Source organism: Macrotis lagotis, chromosome 3 (genome assembly GCF_037893015.1).
Source record: "Macrotis lagotis isolate mMagLag1 chromosome 3, bilby.v1.9.chrom.fasta, whole genome shotgun sequence".
NCBI lineage: Eukaryota > Metazoa > Chordata > Mammalia > Peramelemorphia > Peramelidae > Macrotis > Macrotis lagotis.
The window spans coordinates 282997501-283013509 of NC_133660.1; the positions used below are offsets into that span (position 1 = coordinate 282997501).

The 16009-nt window shown below is 65.7% G+C and overlaps 3 protein-coding genes across 6 annotated transcripts; 2 read left to right on the forward strand and 1 right to left on the reverse strand.

The window, feature by feature from the left end:
• Positions 1–3097: 3097 nt before the first annotated feature.
• Positions 3098–6444, forward strand: AP5B1 (adaptor related protein complex 5 subunit beta 1). The gene is made up of 2 exons (XM_074231050.1): positions 3098–3300; positions 3473–6444. Exons 1-2 carry the CDS (start codon positions 3151–3153, stop codon positions 5903–5905), a joined length of 2583 nt encoding a protein of 860 aa, XP_074087151.1. The 5' UTR covers positions 3098–3150; the 3' UTR covers positions 5906–6444.
• An 88-nt stretch (positions 6445–6532) lies between these two features.
• On the forward strand, positions 6533–8001 carry RNASEH2C (ribonuclease H2 subunit C). The gene is made up of 4 exons (XM_074231055.1): positions 6533–6955; positions 7437–7546; positions 7640–7759; positions 7910–8001. Exons 1-4 carry the CDS (start codon positions 6628–6630, stop codon positions 7940–7942), a joined length of 591 nt encoding a protein of 196 aa, XP_074087156.1. The 5' UTR covers positions 6533–6627; the 3' UTR covers positions 7943–8001.
• Positions 8002–8045: 44 nt separating this feature from the next.
• Positions 8046–16009, reverse strand: KAT5 (lysine acetyltransferase 5). Of its 4 annotated transcripts, none has more exons than XM_074231053.1 (14): positions 15847–16009; positions 15675–15741; positions 15146–15214; positions 14920–15056; positions 14378–14560; positions 14166–14240; positions 14001–14075; positions 13668–13916; positions 13258–13347; positions 12503–12643; positions 12321–12414; positions 9516–9675; positions 9346–9427; positions 8046–8493 (listed from the first exon to the last, which is right to left on the reverse strand). In XM_074231053.1, exons 1-14 carry the CDS (start codon positions 15856–15858, stop codon positions 8359–8361), a joined length of 1569 nt encoding a protein of 522 aa, XP_074087154.1. In that variant the 5' UTR covers positions 15859–16009; the 3' UTR covers positions 8046–8358. The 4 variants fall into 4 exon arrangements, with proteins under 4 accessions (XP_074087154.1, XP_074087152.1, XP_074087153.1 ...); XM_074231051.1 differs by having other exon boundaries at positions 8047–8493; positions 14378–14533; positions 15847–15938; XM_074231052.1 differs by lacking the exon at positions 14378–14560 and having other exon boundaries at positions 8048–8493; positions 15847–15938.

The following is a 16009-nucleotide window of genomic DNA, read 5'->3' on the forward strand; positions in this document are numbered from 1 at the left end:
CATCACCTACCACAGTGGGCCTACCATCAGGGGTCTCAGGGGGCCCCCAGGAGATACAGGACCCTGGGAGCCTGGGAGATCCAACAAAAGGCCAAAGTGGCCCTGCCCTCAAGATGCTTCTATTCTGCTTGGGCACAGACCAAACAAACAGCTGGCTGCAGAATCTGAAGGGGGGGGGGGGAACCAGAAATGAAGGTGGGCTTTGACCTGAGCTTGGAGAAAGCCAGAAGGCCTGGAGACAGAGGCAAGTGGCCAGAGCAGGCAGAGCCAGGGGGCAGACTGGGCAGAGGGAGAAGGTGGAGACTGGTGTGGTCAGGGGGTACTAGGCAGGGGGTGGAGGGATTGAAGAGGGGAGGGGAGGGGCTGGACCAGGGACTGGCTTTGTCAGAGACTAGAGGTGGCTGGATGTGGGAGATGCTGACTGGTAGGGGGGTCAGTCAGGGTGGCCATCGTGTGGGGCAGCTGGGAGGACGGGGGCCTTCAGCAGGATTGTTGTTTTTCAGCCTCAACCAACTTGTAACCACATTTGGGGTTTTTTTCCTTTTTAGGTTTTTGCAAGGCAATGGGGTTAAGTGACTTGCCCAAGGTCACACAGCTAGGTCATTAAGTGTCTGAGGCCGGATTTGAACTCAGGTCCTCCTGACTCCAGGGCCGATGCTCTAGGTGCCCCTTAAGTGAATCTCAAAAGTCTTGGGAGAATAGTGGTTACCCCCATTTTACAGATGAGGAAACCAAAGGGAGGGAATTTGTACCTGGTTATGGAGTTATACTTGAATCCAGGTCTTCTGGCCCTTCTTTCGTGCCTCCCCAGGCCCAGAGGATGGGGGGGGGGGCTTGCCAGACTAAAGGGAGCTTGGGGTCTCCTGGGGTTCAGCGGAAAGAGCCCCAGATTTGACTCGAGCATCCAGCTCACACCCTGCCTGCCTCTCCCAGGTCCCTACAGTCAGATCCTGGGTAAAATGAAGGGCCTCGGACACCCCTTCCAGTTTGGAATCCAGAGACTGGGGTGACCCTGCCCAGGCAAGGCTATGAGGGGAGCCCTGGGGAAGCAGGGGCCGGGCTCAGGCAGAAGCAGGCCATGCCCAAGGGGAGCTCTGGAAGGAGAGACAGCCGAGGGATCACCTGCCTCGTCAGAGGGGCAAGGTGAGCCTGGCTCCCCGAGCCTCAGTTTCCTCCTCTGTCCCGTGGAGATCATCCAAGTCTCCTGGAAGAAAAGCAGCCTCAGTAGCCCTGTTGCTCAGGGCTCCCATGCCCCTGAGGATCAGGTCAGCAGAGGATGAAGAAGGACCCAGGCCAGACCCCTCCACCTGCTCTCTTGGCCTGGTAAACCACCACACGCACCACCAGGAGAGCTCATTCCCTATTGGAGGGACTGGCTATGCCCCCGGGCATGGTGCCAGCGATGGTTCCAAAGGCCAAGAGCAGGGGCCCCAAGTCCCGGCTAAACCTGGAAGTCCCCAGGGAGGTTTGCCAGGCCTTTGGGAGTTCCTGCTCTCCCGAGAGGCAGAGCAGGGCCGCATCTCAGCCGGGGCCCATGGTGGCGGCTCCAAGACCTGATGGTCTAGATTTGACCCGACGGCCAAATAAAACTGTCCCAGGGCCACCCCCACCCGCCGTCTCCTCTTGTCTCTGGCCTCCCTCTTTCATCTTGGGTGCTAATTAGCCAGGAGGTCTCCCCACCCCCAGCCTCTTGGGGGTCATTATCCCCGTTTTATATCCAGGGAAACTGAGGTACCTAGAGGGGAAGTGGTTGGGGCCGAGGAGGTGAGTCAGGAGCTGAGCCGACAGCGGCCCGAGGGCCCAGCTGACTCAGGTGCCGCCAGACCGGTACCCGCGGACTGTCTTTGCCCACTCATCCTCCCCACAAACACCCCGACGCCAGGCGTCTCTCCTTGGCCTCTCCCCCACCCCCCGGGGCCTCGCCGTCTGGGCCCCACAGACCTTTCTTCTCTCATCCCCAGGTTCCCCTTTCCCTTCTGGGGTGCCGCCGGGCTGGGGAGAGAGGGCCAGGGAATGCGGGCTCGGCTCCGGTTCTGCATCTGAGTCCTGGGCTGGTGAAGACCCCTGGGTCTGGCTGTGCCCCCACAAGTGCCCGTCACATACGGGTGGGCCACTGGGACCTTCTGTCTCCCAAGGGCCAGGACCCCAAAGACCACCAGGGTCTAAGGGCCTAGTGCTGCCTCCTCCCCTGGGGCTGCCCTGAACCCCCACAGCCAGGGGGCTGGCAAAGGCGCCAACCCGAAACAGAAGGCAACCCCCTCCACCCCCACCGGGTATGATGCCAGGGCCAAGTGCTTGGTGCTTTTAGTGGGGGGAAGGGGAAGGGAGGGGGCCTTTCTCTCCACCTCCATTTCCTCAACTGCCCCCCCAACTGGCAAAATTTGAACTCAAGGCTTCCCGGGGCCAAGCCCCATCTCCTAGGCCCGCAGCTCGGACCCGGGCTCCCCGAGTTCTGCAGGGCCCCAGGGGCTCCGGGCCCAGGGGCGGGGGCCACGAGGCAGCCAGCCCCGACTGGTTCTGCCGACTCAGGGCGGGGCCCTCGGAGCACGCTCGACCCCGCCCGGACCCCGGGCCCCTGGGGCCCGTTTCCTGGCGGGGGGTCGGACGTGGGGGCCCCCCCCCCTCCCCGGCTGCGTTAGCCTGCGTTAGCGGGCTTGGGCTGGGGGGCGCCGAGGGGCCTCCCCCGAGGCGGAGCCCGAGTGAGGGGCTTAGGGCGCCCGCCCCGCCCCCACGCCGGGCGGTTTCGGGGAGCGGCCCCCCCCCCCGCGGCGGAGCGACAGTTACTCAGCGAAGCCGACGAGCCGGCGCCTGCCCCCCCCCCGGGGCCGCCCCGTTACTGCCCGCCCCGCCCTCGGGCCGGCCCGTTAGGGGGCGGGGGCGGCGCCCGGGTTTCGGTGCCGGCGGGGGCGGACGGGCGGGTCCGAGGGCCCCCCAGGAGACGCGGGCGCTGGGGGCCCCCGAGGAGGGGCGGGGCCCAGCGGAGGGGCGGGGCCCGGGGCGGGGCGGGGCCCGGGGCGGGGCGGGGCCCGGGCGGGGCGGGGCCCAGAGGGCGGGGCGGGGCCCAGAGGGCGGGGCGGGCCCGGAAGCAGCGCGGAGCCTCCGGGGAGAAGCGGCGCCGGAGCCAGGAGCCCCCCAGCGCCCTCCCCAGCCATGGCCCCGCGGCCCGGCGACGCCTGGGGCCGCCTGCTGGCCGCGCTGAGGGCCGGGCCCGCCGCCTTCGGGGCCCAGGCCGGGGCCGAGGCGCTGGGGGCCCAGCTGCTGAGCGAGCTGCGCAGCGAGAGGCGGGGCGAGCCGGCCAAGGTGGGACCCGCCCCCCGCCCCTCCCCCGACCCCCACCCCCTCTCTGCCCCCCCAGACCCCCGCCCCCATAGATCCCCGACCCCCACCCCCTCTCTGCCCCCCCCCGTTCCTAGAGCCCCCTGACCCCCCCCACCCCAGTCCAGGGGCGCCGCCTGACTCCCCCCCTCCGCAGGGCTCGCTGCTGGCCGTGGTCCTGGAGTTCCCCACGCTGCTGTGGCCGGACCCCGCGGCGGCCGAGGCGGCGGCCGCCGGCCTCCTGGACACGCTGGCCCTCCTGGCCCCGCGGCCCTCGGCCCTGCGGCGGCCCCTGCTGCTGGCCGTCACCAGCGTCCTGGCCGCCTGCGGGGCCCTGGGCCCGGACTCGGCCGCCACCGGCCGCCTGCTGCCCGTCCTCTGGGCTTTGGCGGCGGAGCCGGCCCCCGGGCCCGAGCGGCGGCCCCTGCAGGCCACGGCCTGCGAGTGCCTGCGGGAGCTGGAGAGCTGCCTGCCCGGGCTGCTGGCGGGCCGCCTGGGGCTGCTGCGCGGCCTGCAGGACACCCCCGGCACCCAGGCCCACCGACTGCTCTTCTCGCTGACCCTGCGCAATGCCCTCCGGGCCCTGGCCAGGGCGGGCCCCGGGGCCCGGCCGCGAGGCCTCCTGGCCCCCGGGCCCCTGCCCGCCGAGGGCCAGGCCTGGGACTGGAGCCTGGCCGGGGAGGACGGCGGGGACCAGACGGCGCCCCGGGGCCCCCTGGACCTGGGCCCGGCCGAGGCCCGGGAGCTGCGTGCCGCCGTGTCCCAGCTGCTGGACGCCTCCTACCTGCTGACCCCGCCGGCCCAGGCCCGGCTGCTGCGGGAGCTGAGCCAGGTGCTGAGGGCCGTGCGGGGGCAGCCCCCGGCCCTCCTGAAGCCCCAGCTGGTGAGGCTGCTGGGCACGGCCCGGGTCTCCCTGCTGCACGCGGTGCTGGCCCTGAAGGACGCCTTCGGGGAGGCCCTCTTCACGGCCCAGGACGAGGCTCTGCTGCTTCGGAGGTTGGTGGGGGCGGCCCAGCACCCGGCCCTGCAGGCCCCCGCCCGCCTCTTCTACCTCCACTGCCTCCTGCACTTCCCTGAGAACTGGCCCTTGGGGCCCGCCGGAGAGGAGGGCGTCCCCGTTCTGCTCACGCCCAGCCTGGCCGCGGGTCTCCTGCCCGGTCTGCTGCAGGACCCCCCGGATCTCCTGGCCCGGCTGCGCCTGCTGTGCCTCCTGTGCGGTGAAGAGCTCGGCGGGGACTGGGCCCTGGCTCACCTGCAGGGGCTGCTGGCCGGACTGAGGCAGGGGGCGGCCCGGCCGGGGGCCCCCCCGGATTCCGCCGCTCTCTGCTTCCGGGCCTCTTTCCTGGCCGCCCGCTGCTTGGCCGGCCGCCCGGGGGCCCTGGCCCCGTTCGCCGAGGGTCTCGCGGAGCTCTACCGGGCCCGGCCCGACCTGGCCCCTCGTTTCGTCGACCTCCTGGTGCGGGCCGGGCCGGCGCTGGCCGAGCCCCTGGGGAGAGCCCTGCAGCGGGTGGCGGTGGAAGGGGCGGGTGGGGCCGGGGCCCTGCGGTGGCACCTGCGGATCCTCACCGAGGTGGCCGGGGCCCAGCCTCCGGGCCCCACGCTCGGCTTCCTGCGGGCGGCCCCGCGACGGCCCGGGGACTGGGCCTGGGAGCAGGCCCTCCTCGGGGCCTGCCGGGCCCTCCTCCGAGGGACTCCGGGACCCGGCGGGGCCGTCCCCGGGGCCCTGGCCGATCTGCTGCAGGAGCTGGCCCGGGGCCTGGATGACCCCGACGGCCGCGATCGTGCCCGCCTCTATTACAGCCTCTTTACCCACCTGGCGGGGCCCAAGCTGCGCTCCGCCCTGGGCCCCACTCGCTCTGTGCCCGTGCTCGGCTCTTCCCTGGTGGAGGAGAACGAGGGCTTTGCCTCGGCTCTGACTGTGCGGGAGACCCAAGCCCCTCTGAGACTGAGGCGGGCTCCCCGGCTGGCCAAGGAGCCCCCCTTGACCCTGGGCCTCACCGTGGAAGCCTCGGAGATGCTCTACTCCCTGGAGCTTCGCTTCCGCATCCTGGGCTCGCCCTACGAGCCGCTGGAGGCCGTGCGGGTGCCCTGCCTTCGTCCCGGAGCTTCCCCCAAGCTGCTGCTCCTTCCCCTGGAGCCCCGGCGCCCCTTCCCGGCCCTCCTGGACATCAGCGTCGTCTATGCCAACCCCAGTGGACTCACCTGCTACGCCCAGCTGCCCGGCCTGCCCATTGCCTTTGCTGACCTCTTTCTGCCTTTGCTGCCCTCTTCTCCAGAGAAGGGCCACCCCAGTGCCTTCCAGGACCTCTGGGCCGCCTGCCTGCCTGGGGGAGTGGAGAGCTGCATGTGGGGCCCTTGGCGGGGCCAGGCCCTCCAGACTCTGGTGACCGAGCACTGGAAGCCCTTTGTGGTGTCTGCCACCCCCCCTACCAGGTATCAGGTGGCCATCCGCCTGCCCCCCAGCTCTCAGCTGCTGCTGCAGCTGGAGGCTTCTGGGGAAGATGGGGTGAGGGTGGCCCTGAGGACTGATGACTGGGCCATATTGCCTCTGGCTGGGGAGTATCTCCGAGGCTTGGGAGCTGCCACCTGAGCGAGGAAGGGACACCGGTCCGGGGAGAACCAATAGAAGTCATTTTGGGGACGGGGCAGGGGGGAGATTGGGGTCCCGGGCTGCTCGTCCCCCTGTTCATAAAGGCTATTTATTGGTGAAAAGTCGCCTTATCTGTGTTTCCTCTGCTGTAAGGTGGCCTTGGGGGTGAGGGTGGCCCAGAGTGACTGTCTTCTGAATAATCAGGGCCCAGATCGGAGAAAATACATTTATTTGGAGCTTAAAGGGGACCCTCAGGCAGGAGAGGAACCCCCCCCCCAGCCAAGTGCCTTGCCCATTGTCCCCCAGTCCTCAGGAGTCACAGATCCAAATGTATCCCCCTTGCTAAAGTGGGGTTCAGGGGCTGCTCAGAGAGCAATGTTGGGGCTGCCCCTATAGGCCCTCCTCGCTCAAGAAGAGCTTCCAGGGAGATGGGCAGGTGGCGCCTCCTGGGCCAGGGGCCCTACGTTCCCGGCACCCCAATCCCAGACTTCCCGCAGGAAGCACAACCCACTCCATCCCTGGAATGGTCTCAGGGCACCCCCCCAGGGCACGCGATCCAGGGGCTCTGATGGGCACGTGACCAGGCTGCCCACGTGATAGGGCGCAGGCAGTTTCGTTTCTCTCGCCCACTCGGGGGGTGGGAGGGCGAGGATCCTGCCCCACGGTAGCGGGGCTCCCGAATTTACCCAGAAGCCCAAGGCACAGTTCCGGCTTCCTCGGGAATGGCAGCACGTGGTGCCGATGACGTCAGCGCGCAGGCCACGCCGGACTACAGCCCCCCCCCCCCGGCGGGGCGCAAGCGCAGAGGCGCGGCGGGGCGGGGGTCGCCAGTTCCCAGCGCGCCTCCCGGAGCGGCGCACGCGCACCGACTCGTGGGAGCCATGCCGGACGCCGCCGCGCCCGCGGCCTCGGGCCTCATTCGGCTGCAGCCCGGCTCCGTGCGCGCCGCCGCGCCGACGCCGCTGCACCTGCTGCCGTGCGAGATCCGGCACAACGGGCCCGCCGCCGTCGAGCGCTTCTTCAGCCCGGCCATCCGGCCTGGGCCCGCAGGTGCCGGGCGCATGCGCGTTGGGGGCCGGGCGGGAACGGACTACCATTCCCATCGACCCGCGCGCTAATGGGGAGGGGGGTCGATGGGGAGAGGTATTTGGGTCGGTGGCTTTCCCGGTGCGCCCAGAAAGGGAGTCCTGGGTGGGGGGCCGAGGGCGTGGAATGAGGAATACTTGGTGGTCTCACTGGTTCCTTCTAACGCGGTAATTAAGCACCTGCTGTATGCAGAGCTCACTGGTCCAGGGTGCTGGTGGGGCCCCGAGGACCTCGGGCCACCCAGCCTCATCCGCAGGCCCATTGTGCCCTTGGGGACCCTGAGCCCAGGCCCAAGGCCACGCCTGCACAGCCATGACAGCTGGGATTTGAACCCAGCGCCTTTGACTTTGAACTCGTTCTTCCCCAGCTGCCTCCAATCTGGTCTGGGGGGGGGGAGGGGGGAGGGGGAGGGGGAGGCCCTGACCCGGGGCCCCTTCCTGCCCAGGGCCCGTGGTGTCCTTCAGGGGGCGCAGCCTGCACGGGGAGGAGGTGCCCCTGCCCTCGGGCTACGCGGGGCTGGTGCTTCGGGAAGAGGACAAGGCCCAGGGGTCAGAGGTGAGCAGACGGGGGGGGGGGGGGGGGGGGGGGGGGGCAGGTGCCAGTTCCCCGGGCATTCCCAGTCACCCCTCCTTCTCGGACCCTCCTCAGGATCGGACTGTCATGGTCGTTGGCACCTTCGACTCCTTTAGTCTTTGGGGCCTGGAGACGTCCCCGGGCCCAGAAGCCAGGATTCGAGGGGCCCTGAGCTGGCCCAGTCTGGCCGCTGCCGTGAGTGACCCCCAGCCCCTCCTCCCGGGCCCTCCCCATCAGCGAGAGGGAGGGCTTCTCCCCCTTCCGCGGGGTGGGGTGGTCAAGCCCAGGGGTCCCCTTCACCGGACAGGCCGGGCCCTGGAGCTCTTGTCCGTCCATCCCCTGCAGATCCATGGGCCGGTGGCTGAGGACGACGACTGAGGCAGAGGCTCTCGAACCACACTCTGCCCCCTCATCCCCCAATAAAAGCCTGTCGATTATGTGGCTGCGAAGCTTCTCTGAGCACCCCTCTCGTGCGCCAACAATAAGGGGCCTGGGGTCTGTACAAATGGTTTATTGCAGGTGACCCGGCAGGCCCAGCCTCACCTGCAGCCTTCACACTTTACGAAACAACTGTACACCCCCGGCCCGGCCCACCTCCCCCCAACACTATACAGAGCTGCCCAGCTTTCTGTACACAGTGGGCCCTGGGTCTCCGCCCCGGCCCGCCCTGCCGCCGCCTCTTGCACTGTCAGCCAGAAGCAGGAGAAGGCCCCTCCTGGCCAAGGTCCTGTTAGGTCCAGTCCAGCCCCTAAGAGGCCTATTGGCCATGGGGTCTGGGGAGGGGGAGGAGGAGGTCACCACTTGCCCCGTTTGCTCCAGTCCTTGGGGGTGAAGTGTAGACATTTGGAATCAATGCGCAAAAGCCGCTTCAGCATGGCCCGCTCGTGGCCGTCCACAATGTCCTCTGACAGCGTCAGGATGTACTGGCCCTTGGGGGGGAAGGGGGTAGGTCAGGTCTCTGAGGACCAAAGGTGGGTAAGGGTGGCAGCAGAGAAAAGGTCAAATGCTGGAAGAGCTTGGATGAGACAGCCCCCACGGCTCTGGATGCAAGTCCCTGAAAGAGCCACCCTTCTGCCTAGCTGTTCCATCTGGAGCCTGGGGGCCTATCCATGGAGGGCAAGGGCTGAATAAATCAGGGTACAGGACCACTGGGGGGGGGGGGGCTGTGGAAAATGAGAGATGCCAGGGAAGGCAGAGGAGCCAGCCCAGGAGAAGAGGCACCAGAGGGGAGGCTATGGTGGCTCCGGCCCCGCTGGGGGGGGGAGGGTCTGCCTGGGGAGACCCAGCAGTTACAAGAGGTGGTGGCTCCCCCTCCCCCCCTTTTTCAGGGCAGGGGGATAGGCCTGTAGGATGCTTTCAAAAAGGAATAAAAAGCAGGGCCGTCCGGAGGGAAAAAAAGAGCGGAATCTGAACACAGATCCAAGCGGACTCTTTGCACATTTTTCAATTTGTTTTTTGCTTTTCCTCATATTCTGATTCTTCTTTCACAGTGTGACTATGACAGGACTGTACCTGTGTCACCTCTAGCAGATCACTTCCTCTCCTGGGGGGGGGGGGGGGCTTTACAAAAATAAAAACTGAAAAACTGCAACCAAAAAAACCAAACCAAAAACACACAACCACCGTAGAGGCCCGGTCTGGTCCCTTCCGGCAGGTTCTGGTCCTCGGGCACAAAAGCGGGCCTTGGCGGCCCCCCGGGAGGGGAACCCCAGCTCTGGGGAGGGCAGGAAAAACAAGGTCGGGGCCCTCTGGGCCTCCTCGCCCCCAGCCCCCCCTCCTACCTTGTAATAGTTGATGAGGTTGAGGTACTGCAAGGTGGAGATGACGTCCTCCTTCTTGATGCTGGTGATCTCGCTGATCTCACTGTGGGGCAGGGGTTCAGGGGTCACTAAGCATCCTGGCACCACCCCCACCCAGGCACAGCCCTCACCCACAGAGGGAGGAGGCTCACTTGATGGTGATCTGGGGCCGCTCGCCGCTCTCCGACTTCAGCCCCATGAGAATCTCCAGGATGGTCTGCGACCAGTAGCTGCGATAGGACAGGAGGCCCAGGTCCGAGAGGGGTTTCTCAGGGGTCCCCGTCTTCCCTTCCACCTTAGACAACTCGTAGCCTGCAAGGATGGGAGAGACAGCGGTCAGGGGAGAACGCTGCCCTGCTCAACTGCCTCCTGAAGGCTCCCAGGAGATGAGGGACCCTGGGGGAGGGGGCACATACCAGCAAGGAAGTCAGAGGCTTGGGCGGGGAGGTGCCAAGCAGCTTCTGTGGGCCCCCCCCATCAGGCCCAGGCCAGCTCAGCACAATCTTGGCACCAACCCTCCCTCCATGCCATCAGACTGGACTGACCGTCCTCTCCACTGAGAGGGCCTGGGTCTTGACCACAGCTGTTTCTACACTGGGACCACTCGTGGCTTTCCCTCAGACTTCCTAGCCCCTTGCTCGAGCAGCTCCTGGCTCTACTTTCTGGCGTCCCCGTTCCCCCATGAGAAGCCCTCCAACCCTTCAGGGCTCTCAGAGCCCCAAGGCCAGTCCCTGAGGGGCCGTGTCCAGCTATGCTGGGGAGGCAGTGCACCCTGGCTGGGGTGAGGGGCCTGCCAAGGGACTGACTGCTGGAGGAGAGGGTGGGGGCTCCCTTCAGCTGCAGGGCAAGTACCAGCTCTAATGGGGTACAGGAGGGGAGCAGGACATCTGAGATGTGGGCAGTGCCTCCAGGCCCCTGCCCCACAAGGGGCCGTGCACTTCAGGCCAACCTTAGGAGGACAGGCAGGAAGAAGCCCAAAGCAGTTGGAAGAGAAAAAAAATCAAGTACTTTCAGAAATGCAGGCCTGTGAGGAGGCAGCGATGGTGCCCCCCAAGATCTCCTGACCAACTATGACTTAAAAAGAAGGGAATCCTGGGAAAGAGAAGGCACCAAGAAAGACCCTTAAGTCTGGGACAGATCAGGGCCCTCATCACAGCCCAGCAGAGATGGCAGCACCCATCCGGGGGCAAAGGAGCTGCCAAACCCCGTGGCCTTTTCTCAGTCACTGTTCCTTTTGACCTCTGCAGCCTCGTACAATCGCCATCCCCCTGGGCTGATTGGGACAGACACACAGACACTCACACACCCCAGTCTCCTGTGCTCTCGCCAGATCCACCTCTAAGTCCCAGCCTCTGACCAGGGGAGTCCCTGGGGTCCCTCGAGCTCTGTCTCAGGCCCCTGTTCTCCTCCCTCTACTACTTCACCAATGACTTCACGCACGGGATTGCTCTGCTGAGGACTCTCCCACTGCCTTCCAGCCATCTCAGACCCTCATCCCCTCACCCCAATGGCTCCCAGTTGCCTCTCACCTACCCCATCTTCCAATGCCTTCCTGTCACTAGGTTCCCTGTGACCCCAACCTCTGGCTGGTTCGTGAACAAGACCCTCTCAGCTCTGGGTCCTCTGTCTGGCCAGCCCCCTGGCCCAAAACCTCCTCCACTTCCTACCTCCCAACTTCTCCAGGAAGCTTTCTTCAGTCCCTCTCATTTCCTATTTATCCTTCTTAGCTTACAGGCAGAGGTGTCATCTCCACCAGTCTGGAGTGCCCAAGGGCAGGAGCCCTTCCAGCCTCTCAGCATTCCCACCATCCAGTTCCAGGCTTCAGGAATGCCCAGACCCCTGGGGTCCTTCCTGCACCTCCAGCAGCCAGCACCTCGTAGGCCTTCAGCAAAGAACTGGAGGCAGTGCCCGACCAGGGAGAAGAGAAGCGAAGTGGGGGGCATGGAGGTCCTGCCTCTGGAGGCAGCGTACTGCTCCCCGGGGCCATGCAGTCAATCAGCCCCTCCCCACAGCAGGCAGGTTTTTCAGTCCTAGAAGATTCTGCCCTTCCACGAAATCTCCACTTCTCCAGACTGCCCCACTCTGGATGCTCTTCACCTTGTCCATGTCCTTTGCCATCCTCCAGGGGAGGTTTGGCGGGGGCCCAGGACAGAGAGGCTGTCATCACCCTAGTACTGGAGGCCCATGTGCCAACCCCTCCAGACCTTTCTCAGACAAGCCTGGCTGGCCTCTCCACAAAGACCCCTTATACTCAGGAGACCCATGGTTCTAAGCTAGCTGGGAGACTCAACCTGTATCCCTACTGAATTTCATCTGCGAAGCCCACCAGTCTCTTTTTTGGACCCTGACTCTGCCCTCCAGGGCACGGTCCCTCAGTTCCTATGCTTCTATTCAAGACATGGAGAAAAACCACTGAACACCACAGGCCCAGGGGCAGAGCCTGAGGCACTCCCCACTGGACCCCCATCCCTCAACCAAGTCCCTGACTCCCTTATCAGCGGAAAGAAGAGCAGAAGATGCCATAGCAGATGTTTTGCTACAATCTATGTAAACACCCCAAAATGGGGAGATGCCACTGGTCAAGCTGGGCCACAACTCCTGAAATTCCCATTTCGCGTCCACATGTTCACTGGCTATATCCTGGAGACCCACGCCTGTCTCTGCCCCTCTCCTAACCCATCACACTCACACGTGTCGCTCCTCTGGACCCCTGGGCTTAACTTCCTCCGGGCATTACCAAACCACCAGCCATTTCAGTTTGGGGGGGGGTCTCCTCAGCAGAGAAGACAGGAGCACATTCAGGTGCCCCTGGCTCTGCCTGCTGGGCCGGACCTCCAGGAGACCCCAGCTGCAGCTCTCCCGGCACTCTTCTGTGTGTCTGTCCTCCCCTCTCCGCTTCAGCTACCCCAGGAGCCCACTTCCCTTCTCTCCCTAATCCCTGCCCTCCCCACACTCACTGAACTCGATGAGCAGCTTGCCGTAGCCACGCCGCTGGTACGGAGGCAGGGTCAGAATGCAGGCCACATTGTAATCCTCCGTGGACTCTTTTTCCTAAGGAGGAAGAAAGGAGCGCTGGAAGAGGAGAGAAAGGCTGATGGAAGCCAGAGGAGGCTGTGCCTTGGGACACCCAGGCACTGACCTTGGAGAAATAGCCGACGATGTGGAAGCCTTTGCTGTCGTACTCAGTCATGACGTAGAAGAGAAAGGGGTCAGTGTCATAGTAGAGGGTCTTGTGGTCCAGGAAACACTTGGCCAAAAGGCAGAGGTTCTGGGAATAACTCTAAGAGGAGAAGGAGAAGACCACCATCAGTGTAGCGGGTCCAGGGTGGGCCATGAAGGGCAGGGCTAGAAAAGGCCCGTGATGGTGCTCGGCCAGAGCCAGATGTCACCATAGAGAGGGAGAGAGTCCGTGCCAACCTCCTGGCAGGGCCCTGGGTGGACCTGCTGGGTCCTTTTCAAAGCTTTAAAACTCTGGGCTGCTAAGTGGGGGGGGGGGGGGGGCGGACCCTCCCAAGTAGAGGGGGGTGAACCCTTCCCTCAGACTGCCTCTGGGAATCTGACTTGTCAAAGTATCCAAAATGTGTTCAAAGCATTTAAAAGAAAAAGTCGCTCTCTTTCTCTCTCTCTCTCTGTCTCTTCTCCTCTTTTTCTCTCTCCTCCCCCTTTCTGTTTCTCTTCCTCTCTCTGTTTCTCTCTCTCCTCCCCTTTTCTCTTGTCTCTATTCCTGTCTCTCCTTCCCCCTTCTCTCCCTCTCTTCTCCTGTCTTTCTTTCTCTCTCCTCTTCTCTCTCTCCTCCCCCTCCTTTCTCTCTTTTCCTGTCTTTCCTCCTCCTCCTCCTCTCTATCTCTGCCTCTATTTTCCTCTCTCTCTGTCTCTCTCTCTCTCTCCACTCACCTTGTTCTTACGTCCATCGATTTCAAAGAACGAGATGGTGCCCTTTCGGTAAATCTCATTGCCTGGGGGATGTCGCAGGTCACATTTGGTCTGAGGAACAAAGCCGGAAAGAAAAGCCTAAGAGCTAGGGAAGGCAGGCGAGAGAGCAAGCCAGCCTTGCCCCCACCTCATCTCCCAGGCCTCCTGGGTCTGGCTGTGCCCCACGCCTAGCACGCTCGTTTCCAAGGACTCAGCTCCAAGACCCCTGCTGCAGGAGGGCGTTCCTGCCCACCTTCCCTGTCCCTTCTAAGGCTCTCCCCCGATTTCCTGGGAATAAGGACTGTGGGTTTGCCTTTCTTTGCCCAGAACTTCACACAGAAGTAGGTTAATCCACACTGGGAGGCAGGGGGTGAGGGGCCCCAGCGACATACCAGGTGCCGCTGTAGACACTTGAGACTCTTCCCATACTTCAAACAGAATTCGCAGAGGTAGAGCACGGGCAGAGCGGTCAGTTCCTGGGGGTACGGGGAGAAGTACCAGGGCTTGAGACGGTGGCGGCCGAGCTCGATGCACTCGATGTTCTTCATGCGGGTGACGATGTCGTCGTGGCTCCGGTCGGACACCAAGCTGCCGGTCATGCGAGGAGCTGAGGGGATTCCGTCCGAGCTGTCCTGGGAGTCCTGGGAGGGGCCGGAGGACAGGGGGATGAGCGTGCCATCTCCCCCAGAGGTCGGCTCCCTCCTCTCCTTCCCGCCCAGACCCACCTCGTCGGTGCCTAGACAGTTGGACTTCCTCTTGCGTCCCGGCTGGGCGGCCAGTGCCCTCCGGGCTGAGCCATTCTGTGGAGACACGGCAAGGGGAGAACAGAGTGAGGTGAGGGGCTCGAGGGGCCAGACTCCGTGTCACCGAGGGGGACCTCGAGCACAAACCTGAGGAAAGACGGAGGCTGGCGCTGTCTCGCTGGGCACAGGAGTTGCCGGTGAAACCACCTCCACCTTTCGTTTCTGCAGAGAGAGACCGAGAAAGGTGGGTCAAAGGGGCAGGGGACCCGGGTCTTAGATGGCAGCGAGCTCACAGGGAACAGCGGGTTCGAGGGAGCTGGGCCCCGGAGCTCCAGGTGAAGAGTGGAATCCGAGGGTACCGTGGCACGGTGGTTGGGCTGCAGGCAGGAGCTGGAGGAGAGGGGCTGGTCGGGCTCGCCGCCGGGGATGGCCTCTCGCTCCTTGGGTAGGTTGAAGCGGAGCGTGATCTGCACCGGGATCGGCAGTGTCTTCCCACTGGCCTGGGCCGAAGCCGGCTGTAGAGATAGGTCCAGGGTCTTCCTCTGGGGGAGGGGGAAGGGAGCGAGGGGGAGGGGAGGAGGGGGCCCCCATCAGCCAGGTGGGTTCACCCCCCCACCCCTTCCCCTCGGGCTGGCTTCCCACCCCAACTACGTGGGGTTCGGTGACTGAATTTCAAAACCTAAGATTCAGTCACACCACCTCCTCCCCCTGACCCCGACCCGAATCTCTACAGACCCTCTCCGGGCTGCGGCCTCTAGCAGGGCTGCCTCGGCCCCCTTCTCCTCCTCAGCCTGCGGCACGGGAGCCCGAGAGCGGGGAGCTAAGCACGGCGGGGCGAGCGAGACGGGGCGGGGGCCTCGCGGAAACTCCGGGCGCAGATCCGGACGCCGCTTCTACTCACCACCTCCCGTTCAGGGGAGCCCGGTCTGGACCCGGGGAGCCCATTTTTGGTGGGGGTCTTGGCCTCTTTCTTAGGGAACTGGATCTTCTTCAGGTCCAGTCTGTCGTGGGTCACCCACTCATCCAGGCGCTTGTTGACTGCGGAGGAGGGGAGAGGTTGGGCCGCTGGGGTCCCCCACGCCCCGCGGGGCCCGCCCGCCGCCCGGGGCCCCAGGGTGGGCACTCACAGTCGATGTAGTGGACGTAGAACAGCTTCCGGCCGCTGATGTCCTTCACGCTCAGGATCTCGGCCAAGGCTGCGGGAGGGTCGGAGCCTTACACCGGGCCCTTCTCTGGGGGCGTCTGGGGGCCCCACCTCCGGGGGGGATGGAGGGCCCCATCCCCGGCCCTGCCCAGGCCTCGGCTCAGGAGGAGGGCGTCTCGCCCCCCTCCCCGGGGCCGGGCCCTGCCCTCGGAGTGCCCTTGGACTGCCCTTGGGGGGGTCCGGGTCTCGGGCCCCGCCCCCACCCGCCTCGCCCGCTCCGGCCGGCGCCCGGGGTGCGGGTGGGGTCTCGGGGCCCCGGGCCACACCCCACGGCGCCCCCCGGGCGGCCTCGGGGCCAGCCTGCGGCGGCCCGGCGCCTCCTTACCGCCGGCAGCCAGGCCCGGCCCTCCCGCGCCCCTTCCCCGGCAGGTAGGGCGGCTCGGCTCCGCCCCCCGGCGGGAGCCCCGCCCCCGGCCCCGCCCCCGGCGCCGGCCCCGCCCCCCGCCACTCACGCCACTCGTCTTCGTTGTCCTGGTTGCGCCGCAGCACGGGCAGGCGGCAGCCCTCGATGACCTCGCCCTGGGGGAGACACGGCGGTCAGCGGGGGAGGCCGGGGGAGTCGCCGCCGCCCCGCGGATGCCTCCGCCCCGCCTCGCCCCGCCCCGCGCCGGGGCCCGGACTCACCACCTCCGCCATCTTCCCTCCCTCCCTCAGGAGCCGCTTCCGGCTCCGCGGGGTGACGTCACATCCGGCGTCCCGACGCCTCCCCGCGGCCGGCTCGGAGGCCGAGGGCGGCCGCAGGTCTCCGGGCGGGGCCCGGGAAGGGGCCCCCGGCCGAGGCCGCGGC

Excerpts from the sequence above, each read along its gene's own strand:
- KAT5 (XM_074231053.1), bottom strand. Across the intron at positions 12,644-13,257 it reads TCGATGGACGTAAGAACAAG|AGTTATTCCCAGAACCTCTG; the intron begins GTGAGTGGAGAG and ends TTCTCCTCTTAG. Across the intron at positions 9,676-12,320 it reads CAAGCTGCTCATCGAGTTCA|GCTACGAGTTGTCTAAGGTG; the intron begins GTGAGTGTGGGG and ends CCATCCTTGCAG.
- AP5B1 (XM_074231050.1), top strand. The coding sequence starts at position 3,151 with ATGGCCCCGCGGCCCGGCGACGCCTGGGGCCGCCTGCTGGCCGCGCTG. Across the intron at positions 3,301-3,472 it reads GGCGGGGCGAGCCGGCCAAG|GGCTCGCTGCTGGCCGTGGT; the intron begins GTGGGACCCGCC and ends CCCCCTCCGCAG.
- RNASEH2C (XM_074231055.1), top strand. The coding sequence starts at position 6,628 with ATGGCAGCACGTGGTGCCGATGACGTCAGCGCGCAGGCCACGCCGGAC. Across the intron at positions 6,956-7,436 it reads CATCCGGCCTGGGCCCGCAG|GGCCCGTGGTGTCCTTCAGG; the intron begins GTGCCGGGCGCA and ends CTTCCTGCCCAG. Across the intron at positions 7,547-7,639 it reads ACAAGGCCCAGGGGTCAGAG|GATCGGACTGTCATGGTCGT; the intron begins GTGAGCAGACGG and ends GACCCTCCTCAG.